This window comes from Vidua chalybeata, chromosome 4 (assembly GCF_026979565.1).
Source record: "Vidua chalybeata isolate OUT-0048 chromosome 4, bVidCha1 merged haplotype, whole genome shotgun sequence".
Lineage (NCBI taxonomy): Eukaryota > Metazoa > Chordata > Aves > Passeriformes > Viduidae > Vidua > Vidua chalybeata.
The window spans coordinates 70,113,613-70,140,126 of record NC_071533.1 but is presented as its reverse complement, the minus strand read 5'-3'; the positions used below and the strand labels follow the sequence as shown (position 1 = coordinate 70,140,126).

Here is a 26,514-nt window from a genome sequence, read left to right as displayed (position 1 = left end):
GATGTGGGGGCAGCAGCAGAGGCACTCACGTTGAACTCCTCCCGAAAGAGCTTGTTGTCGTCGGCCATGCGGCGGTTGATCTCCTCCTCCAGCTTGTCCACGGGCAGCGGGGGGTACTTGCGGTTGGTGCTGGGGGAGCGGGCGAGCAGGGGCATGCTCTGTGGCTCTGCAATGACACCCGGGGGTCACAGGGGCCACCAGCTGTCCCCCCTGTGGCCAGCAGTGCCCAGCCACGCCCAGGGGAGCACAGAACGCCGCTGCCGTTCTGTCCTCGTGCGCGCACGGAACGGTTTGGCTCGGAGGGGATGTTAAAGAGTGTCGTGGTCCAAGGGCTTCCACCAGACCAGGCTGCTCTGAGCACGGTGGCACCCGGCTTGTGGCAGCACTGGGGTGGCAGCAAGGCCAGGGCAGTGCTTGTCCCCTGTGCTGGCACTGCTGGGGCACCTCCTGGGGGAAGTTCTGGGCCTCTCACAACAAGATCTTGAAGGGCTGGAGAGTGTCCAGAGAAGGGAATGGACATGGGGAAGGGAATGGAGCACCAGGAGCAGCTGATGGAGCTGGGAAGGGGCTCAGCCTGGAGAAAAGGAGGCTCAGGGGGGACCTTGTGGCTCTGCACAACTCCTGACAGGAGGGGACAGCCGAGGCTCTGCTCGCAGGGAACAGGGACAGGAGGAGAGGGAATAGCCTCAGGCTGGGCCAGGGGAGGTTTGGATTGGATATCTGGGAAAATTTCTTCATGGAAAGGGTGTCCAGCCCTGGCACAGCTGCCCAGGGCAGTGTGGGAATTCCCATCCTTGGAGGGATTTAGAAGCCATGTGGATGTGGCACTTGGGGACATGTCAATGGTGGCCTTGGTAGTGCTGGGGGAATGGTTGGACTGGATGATCTTAAAGGACTTTTCCAATCCCAAAAGATCAGTGATCCTATGATGATTAACACTCAGATCTACGCTCTCCCAGAGGCAGGACAGGGCACTGAGGATCAATTCAGTGCTGGGGTTGGAGACCACCTGGCTTTGAATTCCAGCTTCTCCCTCTCTCCCATGGGAAGTCTGGCACCACCACTGTGAACCAATTCCCAGGAGGGCACAGCAAAGGCAGCTGCTGCTTGTGCTGCTCAGCAGAGCCCAGAAAGGCCATGGGAGGGTTACACCAACACAGCTGAGCGTTTATGAAGTTCACACCTCCGTTTACAGTGATGTAAGACGGCAGGGAAGGTCTTAGCAGCCAACATAAAATAAAAAAGGTGCTGAATTCCAGTTAGTGCTTCTCAGAAGGTGTTTGGTTTATGTGGAAGGAGTGCTGAAAAAGCATCTGAATTGACTTTAAGAGGTCTCCTCAGATCTTAATCAGTGCCTATGTGTGGATGGAGATGCCCAACTTCAGACCCTCCATGTCAGCTCTGGCTCACAGCTCAGGGGCAGAAGAATTTAGACATTACACAAGGCTTTAAAATTGCATTTGTGCATGTTTAGGAGGTACAAAATGTTTTTATCATGAAAATAAGTGTATTCCTGGAAATGTTAGTTTGGTGTCCAGAATTAGCGTGAAGATCTGAGTTTTAATCAGAGACCATACTAATCTGAAGGAGCAGAAGAATGTTTAATTACTCCCCAAAGATATGTTTTTTTTTTTTTCAAAAAAGGTTCTCATTTGAGTCAAAGAAACACTGTGAAAAATCAAAAGGAATGTGAGTAGTGATTTTGGAAGGGATCACCCATTTTAATAACAACCACTTGAGGGCAAACATTGAGCCAGTGGAATGAAAGCTGGGAAATAAACCTTCATTCTACGAAAAGTCTGCCAAAACCATGGAAAACATGGAACAAAGGAGGTCAGGAAACAACAACAACAACAAAACAGAAATTAAAAAATATCTGCCTACAAAAATACGAGGTGGGAGAGACCCTGTGTGGCACCAGGTGGACTCACCCGTGTCGTCCGTGCGGCCGTTGGACAGACGGAAGGAGTTGGAGTGGCTCCCTGCCTGCTTGTACTTCTTGAACCTGCCAAGGAGAATTGGGGTGGAAAAGTCAGTAAATGTCCACCAGGAAGCCCAGGTTCCCTCCCACATGAGACCTAAGTAAGAATGAATATTGACAAAAGTGAGCAAATTTCTGAAATTCTCAAAAAGGAAGTTATTGGTTCAGATTTTACCGATTTTCTACTTTGATCTAACAGCAGAAGGAAAAAAAAGAGCAGAAAAAAACTTCTGGAAGCAGCAGTATCTCATTCTTCCTTATGATGGAGGAGAACTCTACTTTGCTCAAAGGATATATGCAAGACAAGTTTAATCCAGCTGCCTATTACTGTGTGAAAAAGAACAACAAATGATGTGGAGAAGGTCAAACAGGAATGCAAGGGTGATTGTGATAACAGCACACTGACTCAACTTACTACAGGTGAGAATTTATGAACTTAATCACAAATAACCATCTAGAAGCATCCAAAGAGCTTTCCAATTTTTTGCCACACTTTTTCAAGGCTTCCTGAATTAGCTGGTGGGTCCAGGAGGCTGCAGGACCTCTGAGATCCTGCCTGCGAGCAGAGCTGCTCACTGAGCACATCTGGAACAGCTGCAGGAGCCCAGAGAGAGGTGGAAACCAGGAGAAGCTTTCAGGGTGCTCTTTACTGAGGACACCCCAAGGAGTCCCTGCTCCCTGGGCTGATCCAGCAGAGCACATAAAGCCCAGGTTGATCTGTCCTGCAGCAAATCCCTGCTCCATGTGCTTTTAACTTGGAGCAGCTGCTCACGCTTCCTTTGCCTGAAATTTGGAGTTTTGCTGAATCACTGGGCAGAGAACACAAACCCTTTCTTTCAGGGCTGGAAGCCAGGTGGGAAGGACTCAAACTCTGCTGCTGCTGAACTCCTGAGGCAAAACTCTCCTCAGGTTCACTGCTGTGAGGGCAGGCCTGGAGCCAGAGGGAAGTTTTCCACTGCTAAGGAAATTGTTTTTTCTTTATTTCTTTTTTTTTTCCTAAGACTTACTTCATCACCAAACTGGTGAGTAAATTAAAATGTTTACTGCAGGTGAATAAAGACATTCTTAGTTATGCTTTCAGGAGCTGGGTTAGATGCTTGGATTCTAAAAAATGGACCTAAGAAGGCTTTATTGTGCTGTAATTTCAAGTACAGCATCACCTAACACTCCTCACAAGCTCCTGCCATTCACAGTGAAAGGTGCACAGGGACCAAACAGAGTTTGGATGTTGGATCCTGCTTGCTATCAAGATGGGCATCAAGGAATAACCCATTGAAAGCATTTTGTGTTCAGCCTCCCTGGATTACTCAGTCCATCATCTGCAGCCTCACAAGGAAACCTCACCTGCTTTTCCCCACACTGACAGGGCTTCAGTTCAATCTACCCTGCTGAATGTGACATTTTGAAAGGCAGGACAGGAATTCCCCACACGAGGAGCAGCTTTGCAGAGGAAGGAATGAGCATCATTCACCAGAAAACCCCAAACATCATTTTCATTCATTGTCCTTCCAGGTTTCTTTTCAAAGCACCAGCTGTGTCAGCCTTTAGCTTGGGAGACAGCACAAAAGGCTCAGTCCTGCTCATTCAGGAATTGTTTCTGTCCAACAAGGGAATCCAGCATGAAAGCAGCTCTTACCTCAACATGTACAGAACAATAATAATAAATACTATGACTAGGAGGGAGGACAGGGCCACCATCACAGCTATAATGGGAGTCTCATCTGCAAGAGGAAGAGAAAGGTGTGGTTATTGGAAAACATCCAGAGCCATCATTTAACAGGGCAGAGCTCTACAATTTCTGCTTGAAGAACAATTCTGATGATGATATTAGTAATAAAAACATAATAAATAATAAATAGTATTAAGTGATGTTGCAATTCTCCAGACTGAGAGTGGAGCAGAAAAGGATGAGTGAGCACCATGTGCCTCAGACACTCCCAGGTCAGATTAAAACCTGAAACCACCACTCAGAGCACCTCAGTCTTCTCCAAGAGTTGATCACTGTGAAATTGTGACTTTGCAGATGAAAACAGTGATGGGGAAAGCTTGGACAGGGTTATTTTGGGGTTCCTTCTGCACACCTGAACGTGCACGTGGTGGCTCAGCAGCCACCAGGAGAATTTTCCTCTGTCAGCTGGTGATCTACAAAACTTTCTGCCTGAGACTTAAGGGTCCAGAGAAGTTCCTAACAGGCCCATGAGTTTGCTGTAAGGAATGTTTGGTATGATAAGGAACTTTGTATTAAAATGGGTGAAAACTCTGACCTCTCTAAGATCCCACAGATACATTTATAACCACCACGATTTTGCTTCCAGTTCTCTGTCAAACAGGACAAGAGAGCAAAGCTTCCTGCTGCACCTGGGATCTCAACACCTCCAAGGGGGAGATTTAGTGTGGACCAGGCTGCCCAGAGAAGCTGTGGCTGCCCCTGGATCCCTGGAAGTGTCCAAGGCCAGGCTGGATGGGGCTTGGAGCACCCTGGGATAGTGGAAGGTGTCCAGGTTGGAACTGGATGAGTTTTAAGATCCTTTCCAACTCAACCATTCCATGATTCTGTAATTATAGAATAATTTGGGTTGGAAGTGACCTCCAAAGACCATCTAGTCCAACCCCTTACTCTTTCCTCCCTGGAAATACAGAGTTTAGAGAGCAGGAGAGGTCAGACACTGCCTGGCCACCAAGTGTGACCCATTTTGGCTCCCTTGCAGAAGCTCCTCGAGGGCAGGTACCTCACAATTCCCTTGCAAAAACCACTGAAATTAGTCTGAAACACTCCCATCCTCCACGACCCACAACAGATTTTATTTTTCCTTTAAATAACCCATTCCTATCTCGTGCTGGAGGTCAGTGCATCACTGGTTGGTGCTGGCAAATCACCCAGCTGGGTTGGAAGCCAAGCAGCTCCAACCAGGGAGGAGAAGGGCCCTGAAGGGCATTTTTTCGGATGAATGTGGATGCCAGCCATGCCAGCTGGGGATATTTCCATTTTCCATCAGCTCCCTCCATCTGAGGGGGCCACCACACCGTGTCTACACAGCCCCAAGGGGCTGCAGGGCACGACCCCTCTTCCCACCTTCTGTGCATCCATTTCCCTGCAGATCCCTGCTCCGTGTGTCTCAGCAATTTCAGCCAGCAGATTTCCTTAGCTGGGATTTATTTTGTCCATCTCTGAGCTACCCGAGGGCACTCTGATTGTATTTCTTGGTGTGAGGTCTGGGAATGTCGTTTCTATTAAAACATATGATTTTTTCTGTCACGATTTCAAGGCAATGGCCCAGTGTGGCAAAGAAAAAAATTACATTATCCTGGTTTTGCATGTTTTTGTCCTTCTCATCTACTGCCCTAATGTGACAGCACCTCCCAAAAGGAACTTATTGGGAATTTTGCCTCAATAGGTGATGAGCCCTGGCATTCCCCATCCTGACACTTCCCAAAATCAAGAACAGGTTGGTCTTGGCTTCACACTGAGACTGCTGAGCACAGCCACCATCTCCATCCTGTCTGCAGGAGAGGAAGAGGAGCTGCCATGCCAAAACCTGTGGTGTTAAGTCACTGTTAGACCATTCTTTCCTGCCTTGGCTGGAGTTAAGCTCAGCCTAACCAGTGCTGAGCTGGGCTGGAGCTGCAGGGCAGCGGTGGCTGGTGATTTGTGAGCGAGGTGTGATTTGAGGGCAGGGGTGGCTCTGGCAGCAGGATGCAGATTTGAGGGCAGGGGTGGCTCTGGCAGCAGGGTGCAGGGAGTTTGGAGGTTTTGGGTTTTTTTTTTTGAAGCTGTTCTTTCCACACATCTGGCGGGATGAGGAGTTGGAGCTTTCCCACCGCTAACGGCCCACCCAGCACAGCCCAGGCAGGAAACGAGCTGGAGGGTCCCCAGCTGCTCCCTGCCAGCCCTGCTGAGCTGTGCCAACCCCCCCCACAGCTCCTGTCCTGCTCCAGCCTCAGCCTCAGGGCTTCATGCTGGCAATCCACTTGCAAAAGGGACAAGGACTCAACCTTCTGCTCCCCCGGCGCTGCAGCACCCACCGCAGTCCTGAGCTTGGAAGGCAGCAGGAGGCTTAAATCTTGTCTGAGGAGCCACCAAACCCTCCTGTGGTGCTTGGGATCACGTCCCAGCTGCAGGCAGAGGTGCTCTGTAGGCTGTCACCCAGACCTGGGCGCAGTCATGGCAGGAGGACGGGGCTGAGCAGCCCATCCCTGCTCACAGCTGGCAACATCTGCCCACAAAACCAGTCACAGAATGGTTTGGGTCAGAAGGGACCTTAGAGATTGTCCCATTCCACTCCCTGCCACAGGCAGGGACACCTTCCACCATTCCAGGTTGCTCCAAGCCTCATCCAAGCTGGCTTTGGACACTTCTAGGATGGGGCTGCCACAAATCTCTGGGCATCTTCTGGCAGGGCCTCACCACCCTCACAGTCAAGATTTATATTCTCAATGTCTAATCTAAACCTCCTCCCAGTTTGAAGCCATTTCCCCTTGTCCCATCACTCTATGCTCTTGTTAAAAATCCCTTATTTAATCTGATTTCCTAACTATATTTATATTAATATTAGCAATATTCATATAAATCTTGTTAGGAAGTCAGATGTATTCCCATTTTTTTTTTCCTTTGCCCTCAGGAGCGGGGATGCACGATGGCAAAGGGAGCACAAAATCAGGCCTAAGCCAGGCCAGATCTGAGGGAATTGCACTGAGCATTTCTGCAGAGGCTCAGCCACAATTTCAAACGAGTTCCCTTGGACCTGCATCCCTTTTATTCCCTCTGCTAAACGTGTCAGTCAGTGCTCAGAGCATCTGTCTGTCCCCTGGACCATCACCTGGGTGAGCCAGGCACAGAGAGCAGCACCAGGCAGAGTTTGCAAAGCTGCAACACCCATCAGAGCCAGGATGAGAACACACAGAGGCAGCTGATTGCTCCAGGTGGGAGCCAGCCCGGCTCTGCCCGCTCCTGGAGTGCTAAAGCCATCAGTAATTGCAAATATTCTGGTAGAGATGCCAGTTCTCAGAGCTGAGAGATGGAAAAATGTCCCTAAAGTGCTGTTCTCTTACAAGAAATGGATTTGTGTTACTGCTTGCCAACAGAATGGAGGAGAACAATAATTATTCCCATCATCTGCAGGATGGGTTTGGATCAAAACATGTAAGTCACAGTCAATAAAGACAATTCAGCAGCAGAAAAAAAAAAAAAAAACCAAAAAAAACAAAATGAAATTTCCTGAATGGCTTCTTAGACTTTGGTCATCCAGCTCTAGGGACGTGTTGACATTCTCAGAGCAGAACAATTCATACCTAATAGGACATGTACAAATTGGAATGGGATTGTTTAGTTCTAAGAAGAAAAGCCCAACAGAAATTAAGATATCAGTATGTCACCAGCTCTTTTAAAGAGCTTGGGAGGCTTCATAAAAACACATTTGGAAGTCCTAAGGAGAGTTCTCTAATAGCAGAACGCTTCTGGAATTGTTTTTACTGAGTAAAGAGCAATGAAATGTAACATTCTTACCTCTTCTGTCAGAGTTACCTGCAGAAAAAGAAAACAAAAAGTCTCTTAGCAACAAAGGAACAAGACATTTTAGTAAGTCAGGAAGGATCAAAGACCAAGACAGGAACAAATTTAGTAACTCTCATCATCTGCCTGTAAATCTTTCCTTTAAAACACTAGCTATAAAACCAGGATGTTAAAATGAATTTCTGAGTAAGGAAAAAGGAACAAATCCTGAGTTTTTCTCAGCAGAACAAGGAGCTGAAGCCAAGCTTTAACATCAATAAACACAACTTACTGTTTAAACCCATAACCAGCAAGTCACTGGTGTAATTCATTAGCACTTAAATATCAAGAGATAACACTTGGTGCATAATTTTAAGAGTGTGGCTGAGCCAAGAGTTCAATTAAGAGCAGCTGGGCTCAGGGATGGGGGCGAGGAGCATCCAAGGAAAGTCTCTACCTGCTGGGTTGGATGTCTCATCCAGAGGGCACCGGAACAAACCTGAGCCAGGGAGAGCAGAGCCTGGCTCTCCCAGGGCAGTGCTGCTGGCACAGGGCTGAGGACAATCCTGCTGGGTTTGGACAAGGAGGAACTGCCCCTACAACGTGTGACCTTCTGCCCCAGTCCCCTTCTCGAGCACCACTTAATGTTAACACCAGCATTTCCTGTTAAATCTAATGGCAAGGGCAGCCCTAAAACTGATTTCGTTCCTTGACAAATTATTAGAGATGAAGAAAGAATTAGGTTTGATCATTTGTTCATCAAGTGAGAAGCCACTTCTGGCCTTGATGGTGCAATGGCCAATGTGTCATGGCATACAGCACGGGAGTTCACCAAAACTGGCAAACCAAATCACAAAAAGGCAGGGGAGACAGAAAAATGAATAAATTCAGCACCCCACGACCAGACATCACCTTACAAAATCCAGATATTAGCAGCACTTAAGGCTTTTGCCTCCATCTCTCCTGTGTGTAGGCTACATTTGTACCAAACTTGTCCCATGTGTGTGCCTGAGGCTATGTCAGACTCCTTCACTCTGCAAAAAAGGATTTGGGTTGGGAAGGAAGCTGGACGAGCTCAGGGGGTGGCAGAACAAAAGCTGGGTTGTGAACTTCCTTCAACCACATCCCTTCCTATGCTGGTAGCAAAGACAACTTCACTGCAGTTCCACAGGCTGTGGTTTCCTAAGATTCCCACAGGAAGAGGCACACACATCTCACTGAGCTGCAGAGACACCCAACAGCCAACATCCCTTGGGAAATTGGCTCTTAAACTTGACACCTCCCTGCATTAACTCCACCATCATCTTGTTTCAGGGTTTTCTAATCCACAACCAAGTTACCAGTCCTGTTTTTCCACTAAATCCCAAGGTCTAGCAGGCACTGCCATCTTCCTGTTGCAAGCTGGAGACATGCAGTACCCAAACTGGGTCTCAAACAATACAACGAGCCAACCATGGCTGAAGAGCCAGAGCTCAGCAAAGATTTCTGGTCACCTCAGCCTCTTTTTGCCTGATTTTTTGCTCTTAACCTGAGCAGCCAAACAATGTTTTATGGGGTCATTTTCCTGATGTGCTAAGAGGGGAATGAGATCAGGATGGCAACAGAGACAACTCTCTCTCATCTGGACCTTTCAAAGACTGGAGTTGCCCAAGTAATGGGGAAAATTGACAATGGAAGGAGAGAATCACTGAATAGTTTTGAGTTGGAAGCAAAGATCATCTCGTGCACCTGTGGATATCTTTCACTGGATGATCTTGGCCCAAACCTTTGGTCAGACAAACCTCTTCTGATCTGGGCCATTCTGTGAGTTCTCTTGCATCACCATGGAATTAACCCCAGAGTGGTTTTTTTTTTTTTGCTCCATTTTGCTCAGCCACACAAAAGAAGAGCAAAGAATCAAACCCAGAGAGGCAGGGTGGCCTGGAGAAGAAGAAGAAGTAGAGGAGGTGCCTACCATTGTGGGAAGCAGAAGAGGTCTCCTGTGTGGTCACCACCATGCTGAAATTCCTCTCTGTTGTCTCTGCCTCCGTGCTGGGGACGGTGGCACGTGGGGCCGACGGCGTCGCGCTGGGGAGCAGGGATGGGGCTGGAGGCACAGGCACAGTTGTCCCCAGGGTGGAGGAGATGTTGAGGCTGCCAGTGGTGGCGTTGGGGGAGATCCTGGTGGCTGTGGTTGGAGGAGGTTTTGGCGCTGTGGTAGGAACAGTCCCTGGAGTGCTCATGTTGAGTCTGTTTGTGTTGGGCGTGGTCCCATCCTCAGGACCTGCTGTAGGAGCTTTGGTGGGGCTCCTGGGAGAGGTGGACACTGTTGTGGGTGGCTCTGAGAAGGAAAAAGCACAGGGGAGAATCTCTGTGAGATTCTCTTCTGTGATACTGCGGGGTTTAGATGCTGAAGATTCATGAGACTGTAAGGATTAAACACCCAACAAATCCTGAGCGCAGGACAGGAAACGCTTTGCACAGGAGGAGATACAAGTGTCCAAAAAATATAACCTGGGCAGGTGCTATTTATGGGGATGTACAATCATTAGAGCCCCCGGAGGTGAGGATCAATATCTGTCAGAGCTTAGCCTGTGGGCCCCATTTATAAGCACCCGAAGTTCATCACCCTCTCTCCAACATTTTATGTTACAGCTATGTGGAGGGCAGAAGGAATGAGACACTGAGCACACTCCTACTCAGTCCTTTGATCCTAAAGATGGGATAAAAGAGAGATGAGGAGCACAGTTTACCTGTTGTAACGTTGTTAGCACCTACACTTATCAGGCCACTTCCGAGCAAAAGGAGAAAGAACCACAAATCCATGTTGACCTGGGGAGGAAAGCACAGAACACTTATTTAAACCCTCATGTAATATCATCCCAAAATATTCCAAGGTGGGGATGTTGCTGTGCATCTTATAAAGCTCAGAGGGAGGAGTGGAAGTGTGGCTGGAGTCCCTGCAGGCATCTGGATGGGAAGGATTTATGGGTGAGTTCATGCAACCCCAAGGGGAAAGAACATGGAGAAATCCCAGTCTGGTGGAGCAGCTAAAGTGTCCATGGATGAACTGTGGGAGAGCATGAAAAGAACAAGCTGAGCACTAAAACCAAGTATCTGGTTTTAAAGGAGATTAATAAATAGTTCATATAGTGGTCTGCAAATGACCATACTCTGAGCAAACTCAAAGGCAATTTTGCTGAAGACCACGGCAAAGAGCCTTGATCCCAAATGCCCCAGAAGTGGAGGCAGGAATGAAGGAAAGGTCAGCTCCCCTGGCTCATTGACCTGAAATGTTACTGGGCAGGGGCAGAACACTCAGCTCCATTCAAACCCTGTTGGACTCCCTGTGTACGTGGTCAGAACAAACACAAATAATCCGAGAAGATCAGCAAGTTCAGCCTGCACGCCCATACTGTACGTGCTTCCCAGGAAACGTCCAGCAAAATTACAGGATGATGACATCAGTAAAATAATTTCCCCCAGCCCTTTCTAATACAAGATTTTCATGGTGATTTCTTTCCTCTGGAGACCTCAGAAAGCTCCTGAGAAATGGGTATCATTATCTCCTCCCAAACACCTACGGACCCAGAGATGTGAGACGTCATGGTGCTGGCCAGGACAGAGCCCAAAGCTGCCAAGTCCAGACCTGCACGTGGCCACGGGGCCTTCCAAGGATGGGCCAACACCTCTCCTCTGCTCTGGGCCCAGAGAGGGCTTGGACATGGCTCTGCTCCGTGCCATGGGCCGGCAGCTGCCGCACGACTCCCGTCCTTCAGGCTTTTGTCCTGTGTCCAGTTGCGTCTCCAAGATCTCCCAGGAGAGAGCTGCGAGATCTCCCTGCCAAGTCAACCTGAGGCGCTGCCAAGAACGGGTTTTATTCCCTCCCCCTCTAATAGATCTTGTGTTGTTTGTGTTTCTTCTATTTATTTAAATCTGCTTCATCGAGACCCATCCCAAACTCCGGGCAGAAGGACAACACTGAAGTCATCCACGCGCTGGAAATGGTATCAGCGATACAAGATCCTCCCACCTCACCCCGGAGCATCCTCCCACCAGCACCACCTACTTACATGTTTTTCCTCCCCCTCCAAAAGAAAACCTGGCAAAAATCGACCTTGCTCAGTGACCAAAAGGTCAGACAAACCCTGAACCAGAAGGAAACCAAGCTCTGGAGATAAGAGCTTTCCACAGGCTCTTGTCCATGGCCAGCCCTGCTGCTGCAAGCAGGGCAGGGCCTTCTCCAAGGGTCCCACTGGTGTGAGCAGTCAGCATTCCAGAGGCTTTCATCGCCAGTTAAAATATCTGTCTGCATGAATTTGAACTGATTCAGTCCTCCTGTCACTGCTGAGAGCAGCACTGATCCTGCAATGCCTCCCCCAGGCTGTGCTCCAGGGTGGGATGTCAGGAAAAACCCCCAACCAGTAGTTTGATGGTTTGATGACATGTTCCACTCATGGTGATTAATACACCCCACTCAGCTTGGTCAGACACTTGCCAGAGTCTGAGATGAGCCTGGTCTACACAGGTTTGGCTTTGGGGAGAAAATCTAATATTTGTAGGGAATAAATTCTTCCCTGTGAGGGTGGGGAGGCACAGGGTGCCCAGAGAAGCTGTGGCTGCCCCTTCCCTGAAAGTGTACAAGGCCAGGTTGGACAGAGCTTGGAGCAACCTGGGATAGTGGAGGGTGTCTCTGTTCAGAGCAGTGGGGTGGAACTGAATGATGTTTAAGGTCCCTTCCCAACCCAAACAATTCCATAATTCTATGATCTTTGTACCTTTCTGCAGGAGACAGATTGTCCAAGCATCCCACTGTGGAATCCCACAGAAATAAGGTGCTCATCCTGACGGGACTCACGTGCAAAAGCAGGAGGAAGTTAAACACACACTGAAACTCCAGGGAATGGAAATGATGGCACAGAGATGCTCTGAAAACCTCTCAAGGGCTGATGAAAGCACCAAGATCTCGTCATCACAACCACTTCCCTCACTGGGAACCCATCACTGCCACAGCAAGGACACCGTGGCAAGGGAAAGGGGAAGACTTGTCTCTTCTGTAAGTACTGCTGGAAAAAAAGTGACCACTTGCTGTGTTTTGATGACTATTTCCACAGAAACACCATTCACTGAGGTGGATATGGCTCCTTTCTCTTCCCCCAACTTGTTTCTCAAAACAAGAGTTCCCCTTATTTAGGATATCCTGTTCATTTGGGATCCCCATTCATTTTGAGTTCTGTTTATTTGGGATCCCGTTCACCTGGGATCCATAATAATTTGGAATTCCCATTCATTTGTGGTAATTCATGATCCCATTCATTTGGAATCCCATTCGTTTGGCATTCCCATTGATTTAGTATCCCATTAATTTAGGGTCCCTGTTCACATTGGGTCCTCATTCATTTGGGATCCCACTCATTTAGGATCCCCATTCATCTGGGATCCCACTCATCCCATTTCTGCTCCTGTTCCAGGCAAGCTGTGCCAGAGTCTCCCCACATCCTCACCACACTTTCCCTTGGCAGGACATGGAGGGTGGGAGCAAAGAAGGAAAAGCCATGAATCCCCTCTCTGCTCTCCATTATCGGGAAATAACCCACAAAGGACAAAAGAGTTTGGGCTTATTTCCATAAACCGTGATTGCTACACGGATGAGAGCTACAGGAGATTCCTGGACTGGCTGCAAAGCCCCTTTGGGATGGTCTGATGATCACAGAATCGTTTAGGTTGGAAAAGACCCTTAAGCTCATCAAGTCCAGCCATCGATGAGGGTCTCTCCTTCGCTGAGCCGGCAGCACAGCTCTAGGATTACATCAGCGGGTAGGGAGCTCTAAGCCCCCCTTGATTCCACATTTAATCAGTTCATTGATCCATGAGTGGATTGCAGGAGGAGGAAGGGCTTGGCAAGGGGAGATAATGCTGGATTTCCCCAAGCCTTGCCCTGCTTTCGTGAAGAAAGCTGGATGCGGGTGCTCCGTGCAGAACCTGAGTTTTTATGGCTTAATTACTGTGACTGTCAGAAGGAATGAGATGTTGGGAGCATCCCAGCTTGCCGTGCACATCATTACCCAAAAATCCAAATCCTTGGAGCTGCTCCTGTGACCGGCAATCAGCTGCTGGAGCTGCTTTATCACCTTAAAACCAGATCCGGAGCAGGGAGCAGGCAAAGAGCCCTGCACTGGGGGAGGGCTGTGCCAGCCCAGCTCCCAGTTCCCAGCCCCTGCTCTAAAACACTCCTTATTCCCAAAAGCAGCATAAATAAACGCCAGTGGTTCACCGTTCCCCGCTCCTTAGCATAAAAGGCCTCGAGAGCCCTACCCCAAAGCTGGAGAAACCCGAGTCTCCCTTCCCCCTCGGCTCCCCCTCCCTGCTGGTTTCGGAAACGGAGAGGAAATACTTGTAATGTTATCAACATAAACACAGCTCTTGGCCGGCTGCAACATCCTGCGAGCTCTGCAGAAAAACACCCTGACGTCAGGGCGCCGGCTCTGCCCAGGAGAAAGGAGCTGGAGGCTCTGGCACCGCTGCTCCGGAGGGTCGGGATGCTCGGCACCGTGGCTCCTTCTTTCCTCAGAGATCAGGCTTGGAAACCTCAATAACTGCCACTGGTGTGCCCATATATATTGTATATATATGTATTTTTTTGGTGTTTATAGATATAGATATATATATATAGTGTATGTACACTGCATTCTTCCATAAACTGCTTGGGATCTTCCTTATAGGAAAGGCTGGATTTTAAGCTGCAGGATGTATGTTTTAAAAGAAGCAGATCTTGTCAAGATGATTGATGCCGGAGGGGGGAGAAAAAAAAAAATAAAGGAAATAATCTCTTTATAAAGTAATAAGTGGCTTCAAAATGCCTGCGCTGGTGCTACAGGGGGGTCAGGCTGCAGGATCACCCCACCATGCTTCCAGAATGCAAAGAATTAGAGTTTATTGCTGCAGAAACTGCCCAGATCCAACCCGGATACAGCCGTCCACAATCAAAGGCAGGATTTACCCCCACCTCTGACATATTCCTAATTCCTGGAAAATGAGGCAATCTTTTTCTGTGTGCACCGAGGAGACACAACCTGAATTCTAACCAGCTTTCCCGGGACCCCAGAAATCCCTGCTGTCATCAGGGGGATGCTGAAAGGCAGTGGCTCAACTGAGACTGCCTTGTGCTGGCTCCAACTGCAGTGAAAAATAAAAATAATGTTCAGTTTTCCTTTTTATTTGTTGGCAGGGGGAGAGGGTGCAGAACTGGGAGCAAGGTTGGCTCTTTGAAGCAGCTCACAGTAGGGCGAGAACAAGCACGAGCATAAAGAAAGGGGAAAAAGGTCATTTTTTTTATTCTTTTTGGTGGCAGCAAGCCATCAGCATGGCTTAGCCAGCCTGGAAAACAAACCTGCCATTCCCTCTCCCCCTCCCTGCTCCTTTTAAATCCTGTTTGTGGATTTCCAGCCTCCCACTGGAGCTGCCGTCCACAGCAGAGGAGTTTGTCCGATAGCAGGGCAACTTCATCATAACCCAAACCTCTCGATGAGATGCAGAGGATGTAAAAACACACATGGAATAGCCGAGGGCTGCAGCAAGTTGGCCATCACAGGGAGAGAAGAATTGAATTTAGGGAGGAAGAAGGGTTTTGTTGCACTAAAACGCAGTGACTAATTCCTTGCATGTGTCTCCGAAGCTGAAGTGAGGCCTTTGATGTGTCACTGAACATTATCCCCCACCCTCTGCTGTTCCACTCTTCACCAGAAAAGATGAATCAGAGCAGCCATTCACCCTTTCTGAAAATCCATTTAGTTTTCTTTCTTTTTTTTTCCCCCTTTTTTTAAATAAACAGGCAGCTTCCACACGAGTGACAGCCCCTGTACGGAGTGGGACAGGAGGAGGAGGATGAGCCTGTGGGCAGGGCCTGGAGCTTGGCTTTCTCCACCTGCTCAACCTTCCACAAATCACTGCCTTCCTGCACACCAGGATTTGCTCATGGATAGTTTGGAAGGCACCTTAAAAACCATCCAGTTCCAACCTCCTGCTGTGGGCAGGGACAACTTCCACTAAGCCCAGGTTGCTCTGAGCCTTGTCCAGCCTGGTTTTGGACACTTCCAGGGATCCAGAGACAGCCACAGCTTCTCTGGGCAACCTGTGCCAGGGCTTTAACAACCTCACATTAATGAATTTCTCCACCTAATTCTGCTTTCTGGCAGAGTGAAGCCATTTCACACTGTCCCATCACTCCAGGCCCTTGTTCAACGTCCCTTGCCAGCTCTCCTGGAGCCCCTTCAGGCACTGGAAAGTTTTGAAGGCCTCCCTGGAACCTTCTCTTCTCCAGGTGAACACCCCCAGCTCTCCCATCTATCTCCAGAGCAGAGGGGCTCCAGCTCTTGGAGCATTTTCATGTCTTTCAGTTCAACAGGTGAACGCACACTCATCTTTCAAAGAGTAACATGATGATATGTGCAAGGAAGGAATCCAACCCTATTCCCACCTGGATTTCTGGGCACCTAGAAATATCTGTTAGGATAATGTTAAAATCTGCTGGTCTGAACCAGGATCAGTCTTTCCTGTGGATATGAGCTGAGTGAGATGTTAACCCATCCCATGGTGATCCTCTCTCAAAGCCCACCCAGCAACAGCAACGTGTGTGAAGCCATCGTGGGGCGATGGAGAGGATCAGGTGTTCACCAGCCAGAACCTGGAAGGAGGTTCCCCAAACAGGTCCAGGGAGGGGATCCTGCCACTCTGCTCAGCACTGCTGAGGCCACACCCAGAGCACTCGGTCCAGCTCTGCCTCCCCAGGACAAGAGGAACATGGACAGAGTGGGGAGAGCCCAATGAGGGGGCTGGAGCATCTCTGCTCCCAGGAAGGGCTGGGAGAGCTGGGATGCTCAGCCTGGAGAGGAGAAGGCTCTGGGGGTTTCATCCCTGTCCATCAACACCTGCAGGGAGGGTGCAGAGAGCACAGAGCCAGGCTCTTGGCAGTGGTGGCCAGGGACAGGACAAGGGGCTGTGGGCACACACTGACCACAGGAGGGTCCCTCTGAACATCAGGGAACACATTTTGGCTGTGGGGGTCACCAGGTGCTGACAGAAATTGCTCAGGGATGTTGTGGATTCTCCTTCCTTGGAAATATTCCAAATTTGTCTGGACACCGTCCTGTGCAACCGGATCTGGCAGCTCTGCTGGTGCAGGAGGTTGGATCAGATGACTTCCAGAGGCTCCTTCCAAAATCAATCACTGTGATTCTGTAACTGCCTGTCCTGCAAACTTTTAAAAAAGCAAAGCTGCTGGGATTGAAGCTCACAGTGGAGTAAGAAAGCACCCAGCACTGAGGAGGAGATCCCCACGCTGTGCAGGATGTTGGAAGGGATTCATAAGGATCACCAAGTCCTGATCCTGATCCTGAACAGGACAACCCCAAAAATCACACCATGTGCCTGAGCATTGTCCAAACACTTCTGGAACTGAAAAATAAACTGTCGAGGTTTTCAGCAAAAACAAAACAAAACCAAAACCCAGAGAGAAACAACAAATATGGATGTTTTTGGGACATGAAATAGTTCAACTTCCTACAAAGATGGTGACAGAAATGGTGACAGTGGGTACCAGTCACTGCACCAGAGAATGGTTGGGTTGGAAGGGACCCTAAGGATCATCCAGTTCCAACCCCCACAATTAGTTCCCTATAACTGGCACATCAGACCTTGCTCTTCTGCAATGCCTTGCTTTTAGGAAAGAATTCTGTCCCTCATGTTTAAAAACAAGCAACTACTAACAAAGAGCCTACAGATTTGATGGTCTCATGCTAAAAATATGGAAGCAAAAGCCAGGGGATGAGGCTACATCCCTGGATGAATCCAGGAGCAGATCTGTGGCACATCTAAGACCAAAGCCCTCGAAGATCCTTGTCCATGGAAGGGCACCCCTGCCACAGCCACCACCTGGAAACCGCCCGAGGTGCCTCGGAGGGAAAGAACTACAAATACAAATTATTTTCCTAATAATAATTTTCCTAATAACTCTCATAATTAGGACAGGTTTAATTCGCCCTCAGCCACTCTTTTCTCCTGGCGCCACAGATGTGTGATCATGGGAATATGTGCCAGTTGCTGCTGCAGAATAAACTGGGGTGGCTTGGGGAACAAATTATGGAATGGGATACAGACAGGGGGGATGAAAAGCTTCCTGGGCCTGTAGCAACGGAGAATGACCAGCTGGAGAGGGTTTCCTAAAGGACAGAGCATCAAGGAGGAACAGGAGAGGGCCAAGAGAAGGGGAAGTTTTGAGGAAGAGAGCAGAGGGAGCTGTCAGGGCAGGGAGGAGGAAGGTGAAGGACCAAGTCCAAGCCTTGACCAGGAGGAAGGTGCTGGGATGGGGGGCAGTAGGAGCTGTGCTGCCAAGGGAGAGAGGGAGGTGAGACCTTCTCTGGGATGATTAACACAGACCTGCCAAAGAAACGCCCCCAGAGCTTATAAAAACCCCAGGCTAGTACAAGACCACTCTCCTGGCGTGCTTTCCCCACGGGATCAGCACTGCAGCCGCAGCACGGCACCGGGAAGTGGAGAACAACTGCCAGAGAGGCACGGGAGAAGCTGCCTCAACTCATTATTCAAAACCATTAATTAATAATCAAAACAAAAGAAGTCAAGGCACACAGGAACACATTTCCTGAAATATCCCGTTCTAGGGTGTCCCCTCCTAAGTCCCAGGCGTGTACAAAGGAAACACGAGCACGGTTCACATTCCAGCTATGAAAAGGACGGGCTGATTTTGATGGAGGAGTCAGGATGAAGGATGGCTATTATTCAGCATGACAACATCCCTACCTAGCAAAATGCCTTTCGGAGAGAGCGAACGGTGCGTGGGGAGGAGAAACGAGGCTTAAAATAAAAGAAACCTCCACAAAGAAGAGAAAAAAAAAAAAAAAAATAAAAGCCCAGCATTGGGCTCAGCCCTTTCTGCAGGACCGGGATGAAGTCCCAGCTCCACGGCAAGACTGAGCCGGGAGCGTTCAGGCGGTGAGGGCTCGGAGCATCCTACTTAAAACAAAGGTGTCGGAGGGGGATCACTCGCATGACAGCCTTAAAATCTCATTACAGAGGCTCAGCCCCGATTAAAACGCATGCGTTCGGTCATGCAGCTTAATCTCCGTGGTTGTGCTTACCCTGAAATCCACCCGGGACACCTGTAGGTGCGGGGAGCAGCCAGCCCGTCCCACGGAGCAGCCCCCGGGCTAAGAAAGTGCCGCGGAGCCGTGAAATCACCGCTTTACCTGCGGTAATTCTGCACCGCTGCTCAGTTCAGCCCTGTTGCCACAGTAACACTTGTGGTGTAGCCAAGATCACTGATTATGAAACTAGGAAAAAAAAAAAAAATCAGAGGCTGCTAATTAGGATATACTCCAGTTCTCCAAAAGCTCCATATTAATGACATTACGATTGCGAGCGCAGGGAAAACAGATGCCAGGAGGAATCACCTCGATCAGCACCCGTGGCCAACAGCTGCTTTTTTTTGGGTCTTTTTTTATAGACAGGTCTTAAAAATTCAGCCTGCAAATTCCCTGTAAGATCAACTTGTTTTCCTCCTCTTTGAACAAACGTGCAAGACTCGGTGGAACAGCCTTTACTCTTTACATATATTTGCATGTATTAGACTGGGAGAAAAAAAAAAAAAAGGGTTGAGGATGAGGTACAAATGGTGACAGCCGGAGCGGGGCCAGAGATGCATCCCCTGCATCTCTCATTTACTGTGTTTCTCTGTTTTCTAGATAAACCAAAATCATGATTTTACCAGTGGCTGCGAGGGTTTATAAACAAGGTTTGCAAACGAGGGGAACTGGAGTTGAAGCGTATTCCTCCCTGACTTCTGTGAGTGCCAAAAGCATTGTGAGGCACGTCTTCTGCTGAAGGTTTCAAGCTGAAAAGTCTGACTGGAGCAGTTGTGCTGCCAGACAGAACTGTTTTTCAGCACAATCCACAAATAAGACATTGGAGCGTGTTTCCAGGTGAAAGGAAAATTGCCTGACAGGTATTTCTGGAGCTGCAAGCCCAGAGAGATGATGCCTTAAAAAGTCAGCTCATCAAAATGCCATGATTTTTCCATTTTCTCAGACGACCAATCTAGTGAGTGGATGAAATGGTGCTGAACATGCAGGGCCAGGGAAAAGTGAGTTCATGGATTTTAGAGAGTTTATAAGAGCTTCCTACCCTGGAAGTGTCCAAAGCCAGGTTGGACAGGGCTTGGAGCAACCTGGGCTAGTGGAAAGTGTCCCTGCCCATGGCAGGGGGTGGAACAAGATGGTCTTGAAGGTCCTGTCCAACCTGTGCCAGTGTTTTACCACTCTCATTGTAATAAACAGGTTCCTTACATCCAGAATTTGGAGAACAACTGGGGACCCACCTTGTTATCCCCCGCTTTGAGGCAGGAAAATAAGTGAGATTAATTTTTTTTTTTTTTCTCCAGCAGCATCATCTAAAGCCTTGAAAGCACTGAGTCCTCCACTCACAACTGCATGAAGCAATTTCTTCTCCCGCTCATCAGCAATACTGAGGAAGTGTTAGATGGAGTGTTAATTACCTATAAATGTGATTTATTAGCTGGAAACAATACAAGACACCCACCAACCACCACATACGAGCAGCTGGCCAAGCACGAGGGCACCCGGTCCTGGGCAGACCGGGATTGGCACGTTGCAGATAACAAATTAATACAACCAGTGGGATTCAGCTGCATTTGATGGTTTAGTTGGAGGCATTATTTCCAACCTTTTAATAGGCTTATTTACAGGAATTAGTCCTTTAATGCCGTGTGCTTGTGTATCCAGAGCAGTGTAAGCCGGCTGGATGCGACCACAGAGAGAACATCTGCTTTTGTGAGCACTTAGGGAAATTATTGCCAATTACATGGACGCCAGGTGAGGGCAGCTGGGGAGGGAGGATCTGCCAGGAGGGATGAGGAGCCTTGCTAGAAGCTGATGAGAGCAGGAAGTGCCCTTGGAACATCAATATCTCAGCAAAAAGGAGCTGTTGCCCAGAGTGCCACCAAAACACCCTCAGCAAGGAAAGGATTTCCAAGGCCTGTGGAGTTTAGGGGTGATCCCTGTTATCATTCACACTGTCAGCATTTTGAGCAAATGTTTCTTCCCATCAGACTGTGCCCCTGGAAAGATGGCCACGCCCTGCTTGCCTCCAGTGGCTCTATTTCCACCTTTATCTTTCTTTCTTTTTCTCCATCTGTTTCCTATCAATTTTCCTAACCTGCCATTTTTTCTCCTTTCCATCTCCCATGCCCAAGAGGGGTGCCTTTATTTACAGCAAAGTGATGCTGCAGGCTCAGGCCATGGAGCCAAACCAAGCTGGGCACCTTCTATCATTGCTACTGCTGTAAACACGTCACATAAAAAGATATTTATGGGTGTGACCAGAAGGTCAAGGGAGGAGATTCTGCCTCCAGTGCTGTGTCCAGGTCTGGGATCCCCAGCATGAGGAGGACGTGGAGCTGCTGGAGCAAATCCAGAGGAGTCCAGGAGATGCTCCAAGGGCTGGAGCCAGGCTGGGAGAGCTGGGGGTGCTCACCTGGGTAAGATAAGGCTCCAGGGAGAGCTCAGAGCCCCTTGCAGGGCCTAAAGGGGCTCCAGGAGAGCTGGAGAGGGACTGGGGACAAGGGATGGAGGGACAGGACACAGGGAATGGCTTCCCAGTGCCAGAGGGCAGGGATGGATGGGATATTGGGGAGAAATCCTTCCCTGTGAGGGTGGGGAGGCCCTGGCACAGGGTGCCCAGAGAAGCTGTGGCTGCCCCTGCATCCCTGGAAGTTCCCAAGGCCAGGTTGGACAGGGCTTGGAGCAGCCTGGGATAGTGGAAGGTGTCCCTGCCCATGGCAGGGGGGTGGAACTGGATGATCTTTAAGCTTCCCTCCAACCCAAACCATCCTGTGATTCTATATTTCTGAGATTTATACACCTATAAACCTATTATAAACCTAATATAATATAGCTACTACAAATTATATATAGATTTTGCTATAAACCTACCATAAACTCAGTATCACTGCAATAAACATATTTCCTGCTGACTCAAGATTGTAAGAACTACTCCTAAACACCATGGTAGGTACAAGCCCCTGCTGATACCAACACAAAACCTAATGTTCAGTGGTTCTGAAAAATATATAATTAAAATGCAGCTTCTTATCTTTGAAGTGATTAACCAACATCCTGGGACCACTGACTTTTAGCCCTCCCATGTTATTCACAATTCATCCTCTATTTTCATCCTTCCAACAAAAGGCTGAACTCAACTGTATTATTGTCAGCCAGGGCTTTTATCTCGAGCCTTCGGAGCAGCCAAGGCATGGCACAGAACAATGGCTCTCACAGGAGAACAAATACAATCTGAACAAAAATACCCTGTTGCTAAGGTCTAAACCAGCCTTTTTTTTTTTTTTTTTGGGCACAGCCTGGTAGCTGGGAATTCCAGAGCACCCTATATATAAAAAAAAAAATTAAAAAATGGAGAATCAGGACTCGGAGAGGGAAAGTAACCTGACATTCAGCACTGCTGTGTTCTCCCCCCGAGGATGGCATTTAAAATTAGACATCACATGAAAGCAAAGCTCATGGCTGGGAGGAAAGCTGAAGTTGGAGGAGCAAGCCCAGAGGTCCATGGAGATGTTGGCCCACATGGCCACAGTGCAGATGTTGGGGAGGTCCAGATGGGACCTTCTCTCCAGAAAAGCCCCGGCACAAACCACAACGATTTCTCTTGTGAAATCCACCCCGAAAGCAACCGCAGAGCAGCTGTGTGTGGTTTCCACATCCTCAGCCAAGGGAGCAGCACCTGCTTCTGCTTTTGGGGCTCAGGAGAGAAATGCTCCTCCCCAGCGGCGGCTGGGCAAGGAACTGGGTCTGGCTGTGGTGTCCTCCCCACTGAACACAAGGCTTTTCAGCAGCAATGTGGCTCTGGGGTCAGGAGTGACCCCAAGGTCAGGAACAGCCCTGGCAAGGTGGGATATTGGGTGAGGGGACAGCAGAGCCATGGTGGTCCACAGAGGCCACCAGCCTCCATGACCAGCCCGTCTTCCTCCCCTCTAGATGGAGCTGCAGGAGAAGCCTGAGGTTCCTCCCTAAAGTGAAGGTGGATGCACCCCATCATCTCCAAGAACAGAACCACAGAATCATGGAATGGTTTGGGTTGGAAAGGATCTTACAGGCCATCCAGTGCCACCCCTGCCATGGGCAGGGACACCTTCCACTAGCCCAGGTTGCTCCAAGGCCTGTCCAACCTGGCCTTGGGCACTTCCATGGATCCAGGGCCAGCCAGAGCCTCTCTGAGCACTCTGTGCCAGGGCCTGCCCACCCTCACAGGGAAGAATTTCTTCTCAATATCCAACCCTGCCCTTGGCAGGTTTGCAGCCATTCCCCTTTGTCTTGTCACCTGCAGCTCAGTGCCAGAAAAGAGAACAAGTTCCTGAGGCAATTTCATCAAAGCCAGCAAATTACCAGTTTAAAAATTATTCCATCCTGCCACATACCAGTAAAACTCAAAATCAAAAAATACAGAGCCCCCCCAAAATAATGCTCCCATCCTTTGGTGAGACAATTCTGTGCTGAAAACCTGCTCAAAAGCCTGGAAGAGCTGCTGTGCTCGGGGCCACCACAGCGGCAGCAGCTGCCGGAAGGAACAGCTCCTCTGGAGTGTTTGGAGATTGTGTTTGCACTAGGACCACAAATATTTTTGGACACATGTAGGTAGGGGTGAAGAGATGAATCCTGGCCATTCCAGGTGCAAAACAAATACAGAGAGGGAATTTCAAGTTTCCTTGATGACAGCAGAGCCTGGATGCATATGAAAGAGACAACAGAGTCAAGGTAATGCTGAAATTCAGTTTTTTATGACCCATTTTGCCTTTTTTCCAGTAAACAAGGTCTCCCTGAGCAGCCATTAAACATCACCATTTGTCACTTAGATTTTAGTGATATGAAAATAAACATTAAGAGGCTATGACAGAGCTCAAATCCCCCTGCGTTAGGCACCTAAGCCAACCAAAATTATGCTGAATTAAATACATTTCAATCCCATCCAGAAGGACAGAGCCCTCCACTCAGCTTATATCATTCCAACAGCAATGGAGACGACAGCACCCGAGACATCCCCATCCTTGAAAGTCCTTGCTGTTCCTTTCAAAAGGCTTTGAAAAGCAGCTTTCCTACAAAAACACCCATTTCCATCACGCCCTGGATAGGAACATAATACACAGAAGGCTCCTCAGTGCTGCTGTTAAATAAGAGACCCCCCAAACCAGGCATTAAATGGTACAGGAGCTGCCACACAACAGAGAGGGCTTTCTGTGCCTGCAGGGACACAACACAAAGTCTGTTGCCCGAGACCAGGACGGTGTTTGGCGGCGCGAGGGCCCAGCCTGGCAAACTCATCTCGTTTTTACAGAGTCGTGGCATGGGTTGGGTTGGAAGGGACCTTAAAAACCATTCAGCTTCACCTCCCTGACATGGACAGGGACACCTTCTGCTAGGCCAAGTTGCTCCAACCTGGTCTTCAACATTTCCAGGGATCCAGGGGCAGCCACGGCTTCTCTGGGCACCCTGTGCCAGGGCCTCCCCACCCTCACAGGGAATGATTTATTCCCAATATCCCATCCATCCCTGCCCTCTGGCAGTGGGAGCCATTCCCTGTGTCCTGTCCCTCCATGCCTTGTCCCCAGTCCCTCTCCAGCTCTCCTGGACTCCTTTAGGCCCTGCAAGGGGCTCTGAGCTCTCCCTGGAGCCTTCTCCTCTCCAGCTCTCCCAGGCTGGCTCCAGCCCTTGGAGCATCTCTGGATTTGCTCCAGCAGCTTCACATCGTTCCTGTACTGAGGATCCCAGACCTGGACACAGCACTGGAGGTGCAGAATCTTGAGAGCACAGTAGAGAACAGAATCCCATCCCTTGACCTGCTGGCCACCCTTCTTTGGACACATCCCAGAGTACAATTCTATTTCTGGGCTGTGAGCTGGCTCATTTTTCACCCACCAGCACCCCCAAATCCTTCTGGGCAGGGCTGGTCTCAATCCTTTCATCCCCCAGTCTGTTCTGATCCTGGGAATGCCCCAAGCCAGGCACAGGACCTTACACTTGGCCTTGTTTAACCCCATGAGGATCACAGGGCCCCTCTTTTCCCCAAGGATGCCAAGGTCCCTCAGCATGGCATCCTGTCCCTCACGTGAATCACCTGCACCTCCCAGCTTGGTGCCATCACTTTTGACTCCATACCATGCACCCTGAGGCCATCCTGGCTCAAATCCTCCTTGTTGCCCTTAGTCCAAACCAAATCCAGTCCCATTCTTCAGGGACACACATGTCCAAGCTGTCCCAAATCAGACTTTCCTGGTTTATCTATGGGATTGGCTCATCCTAAATGGGTGATGTTGTACCCCAAGCCATCCTGTGCTTGCACAGCAGTGGGGGGAAGATCTCCTGCAATCCTTCCATAACCAAATGCAGGGATGTTCCAAAGAGGAACAAAGAGGAGGGAGAAAGAGCAGGGGATGTTCCAAAGAGGAGGGAGAAAAGGAGAAGATGTCATTTTGGGAGGTGCAAAAGGCTTAAAACCAAAATCCTGCAGATGGAAAAGGAGCAACATGTAAAACATAGACAAAGCAATAGGGGTGTTATGAGCAGTCAGCTCATTACAGGGTTATTTTTTTGGACACAGCAGTGCTGGGTTAATGGTTGGATTCAATGATCTGAGGTCTTTTCCAGTCTAAATGAGTGTATGATTCTATTTCTGCCTTAATAACACCCTCATGTTAGGGCACTGTTCTCAAAGGAACCATCTCCATAAAATTTCAGAGATCTAGATGTGACTTCCAGAAGTGCCTTAACTTAAATATGAACCAACCAGCCTCTACTCCTCTGTGGAGTACTCTCCTCTACCCCTCTCCCCCACAGCTTTACAGGCATCCCATGGGTTCTGGGTGTGATTTGCCTGCTTTTAAAACCCAAGTTTGCCAGATGTTATGGGATCTCTTTATATCCTGTGTACATCCCTGATGTACAAATGTGTGTACAATTATCCGTTTGGATGCTGACTGCTCCCCACCTCCCACCCTGGGAGCTGTAGGAAAGGCACACCTGGACTCTTTGGAAGACATGGTGCCATCTTCTTTCTCAGTTAATGAATTATCCCATAAGCAGTGCAAGGAAGGATCATATCTCCACATCCACTTTGCAGAGGATGAAGACAAAGGATGCCTGAGTGGAATTCTGACCACTCCCAGCTCCAAAGCAGTGAAGATGACAGGCACAGCTCAGCCTCTAAAGCAGATTTTGCACCACTGGAAAAGACTGGAAGGGGAGAGCACAGGGAAAAGCAGGGCAACCCCTGCTCTCTCCTGGTGGCCTTTCGGGGCAGCAGCAGAGCATTTCAGGTGTGGGATACTCTTAAACCACCTGGAGGAACCAGTTATTCATGGCAGAAGCTGAGACATTATGAAGAGTCAAGGAAGGAACATCAGCAGTGGGGTGACTTTTAATCCTCGCTGGCGTGGACTGGAATTAAAATTAATGAGTTTGAAATGAAAGGCCACCCATCCCAACTCACACCCCAACACATCTCTGGCTGTGACATTAATGTAGGGCCAGAATCAATCCAACACCACCTTCCCCCTGACCTATCTGGACACAGATAAGATCCCCAAAAACATCTCACAATATCCAGCCTGGTGGCACTGCCATGGACTGTTTTTTATCCCCACCACTGATTCTCCCCCTGCTCCTTGAAGAGGACACTTTGAGGGACAGAAGAAACTGTAACACATCTCTGAAAGCTGCTTCAGTACAAAGGGAAAGACCTGGAGGGAAGGGAAGTAAAGTTTCAGGTGATTTGGTTGAAGGATGCAGCTGTTGCTGAGCGGCTTTAACTCCTCTCATCCCAGATTAGCTCCTCAGAACTCACCAGGACCTTCCCAGATGTTCCACTTGCTGGAATGATGCCACATTTGTGTGTCAGACTAAACATCTGTGCTTTTAAGCCTGGGATTTTCAGATCAGATCTATGTGTTTGGAGGGGAAAAATAACAACA

The 26,514-nt window shown here is 49.0% G+C and overlaps 1 protein-coding gene across 3 annotated transcripts in view; it reads right to left on the bottom strand.

Annotated features, from left to right (window-relative positions):
* Positions 1–26,514, bottom strand: part of PTPRA (protein tyrosine phosphatase receptor type A) — a 117,182-nt gene that overhangs the window by 12,594 nt on the left and 78,074 nt on the right. For 2 of the 3 annotated variants that reach the window (XM_053941895.1, XM_053941896.1), the window contains 6 exons: positions 10,202–10,280; positions 9,424–9,789; positions 7,485–7,502; positions 3,618–3,702; positions 1,932–2,005; positions 30–166 (listed from right to left, as the gene is read on the bottom strand). In XM_053941895.1, coding sequence (XP_053797870.1) covers positions 30–166; positions 1,932–2,005; positions 3,618–3,702; positions 7,485–7,502; positions 9,424–9,789; positions 10,202–10,280 — 759 coding nt within the window. Of the gene's footprint in view, positions 1–29; positions 167–1,931; positions 2,006–3,617; positions 3,703–7,484; positions 7,503–9,423; positions 9,790–10,201; positions 10,281–18,601; positions 18,794–26,514 lie in introns of all 3 variants that reach the window. The other variant, XM_053941897.1, reaches the window with a different exon arrangement.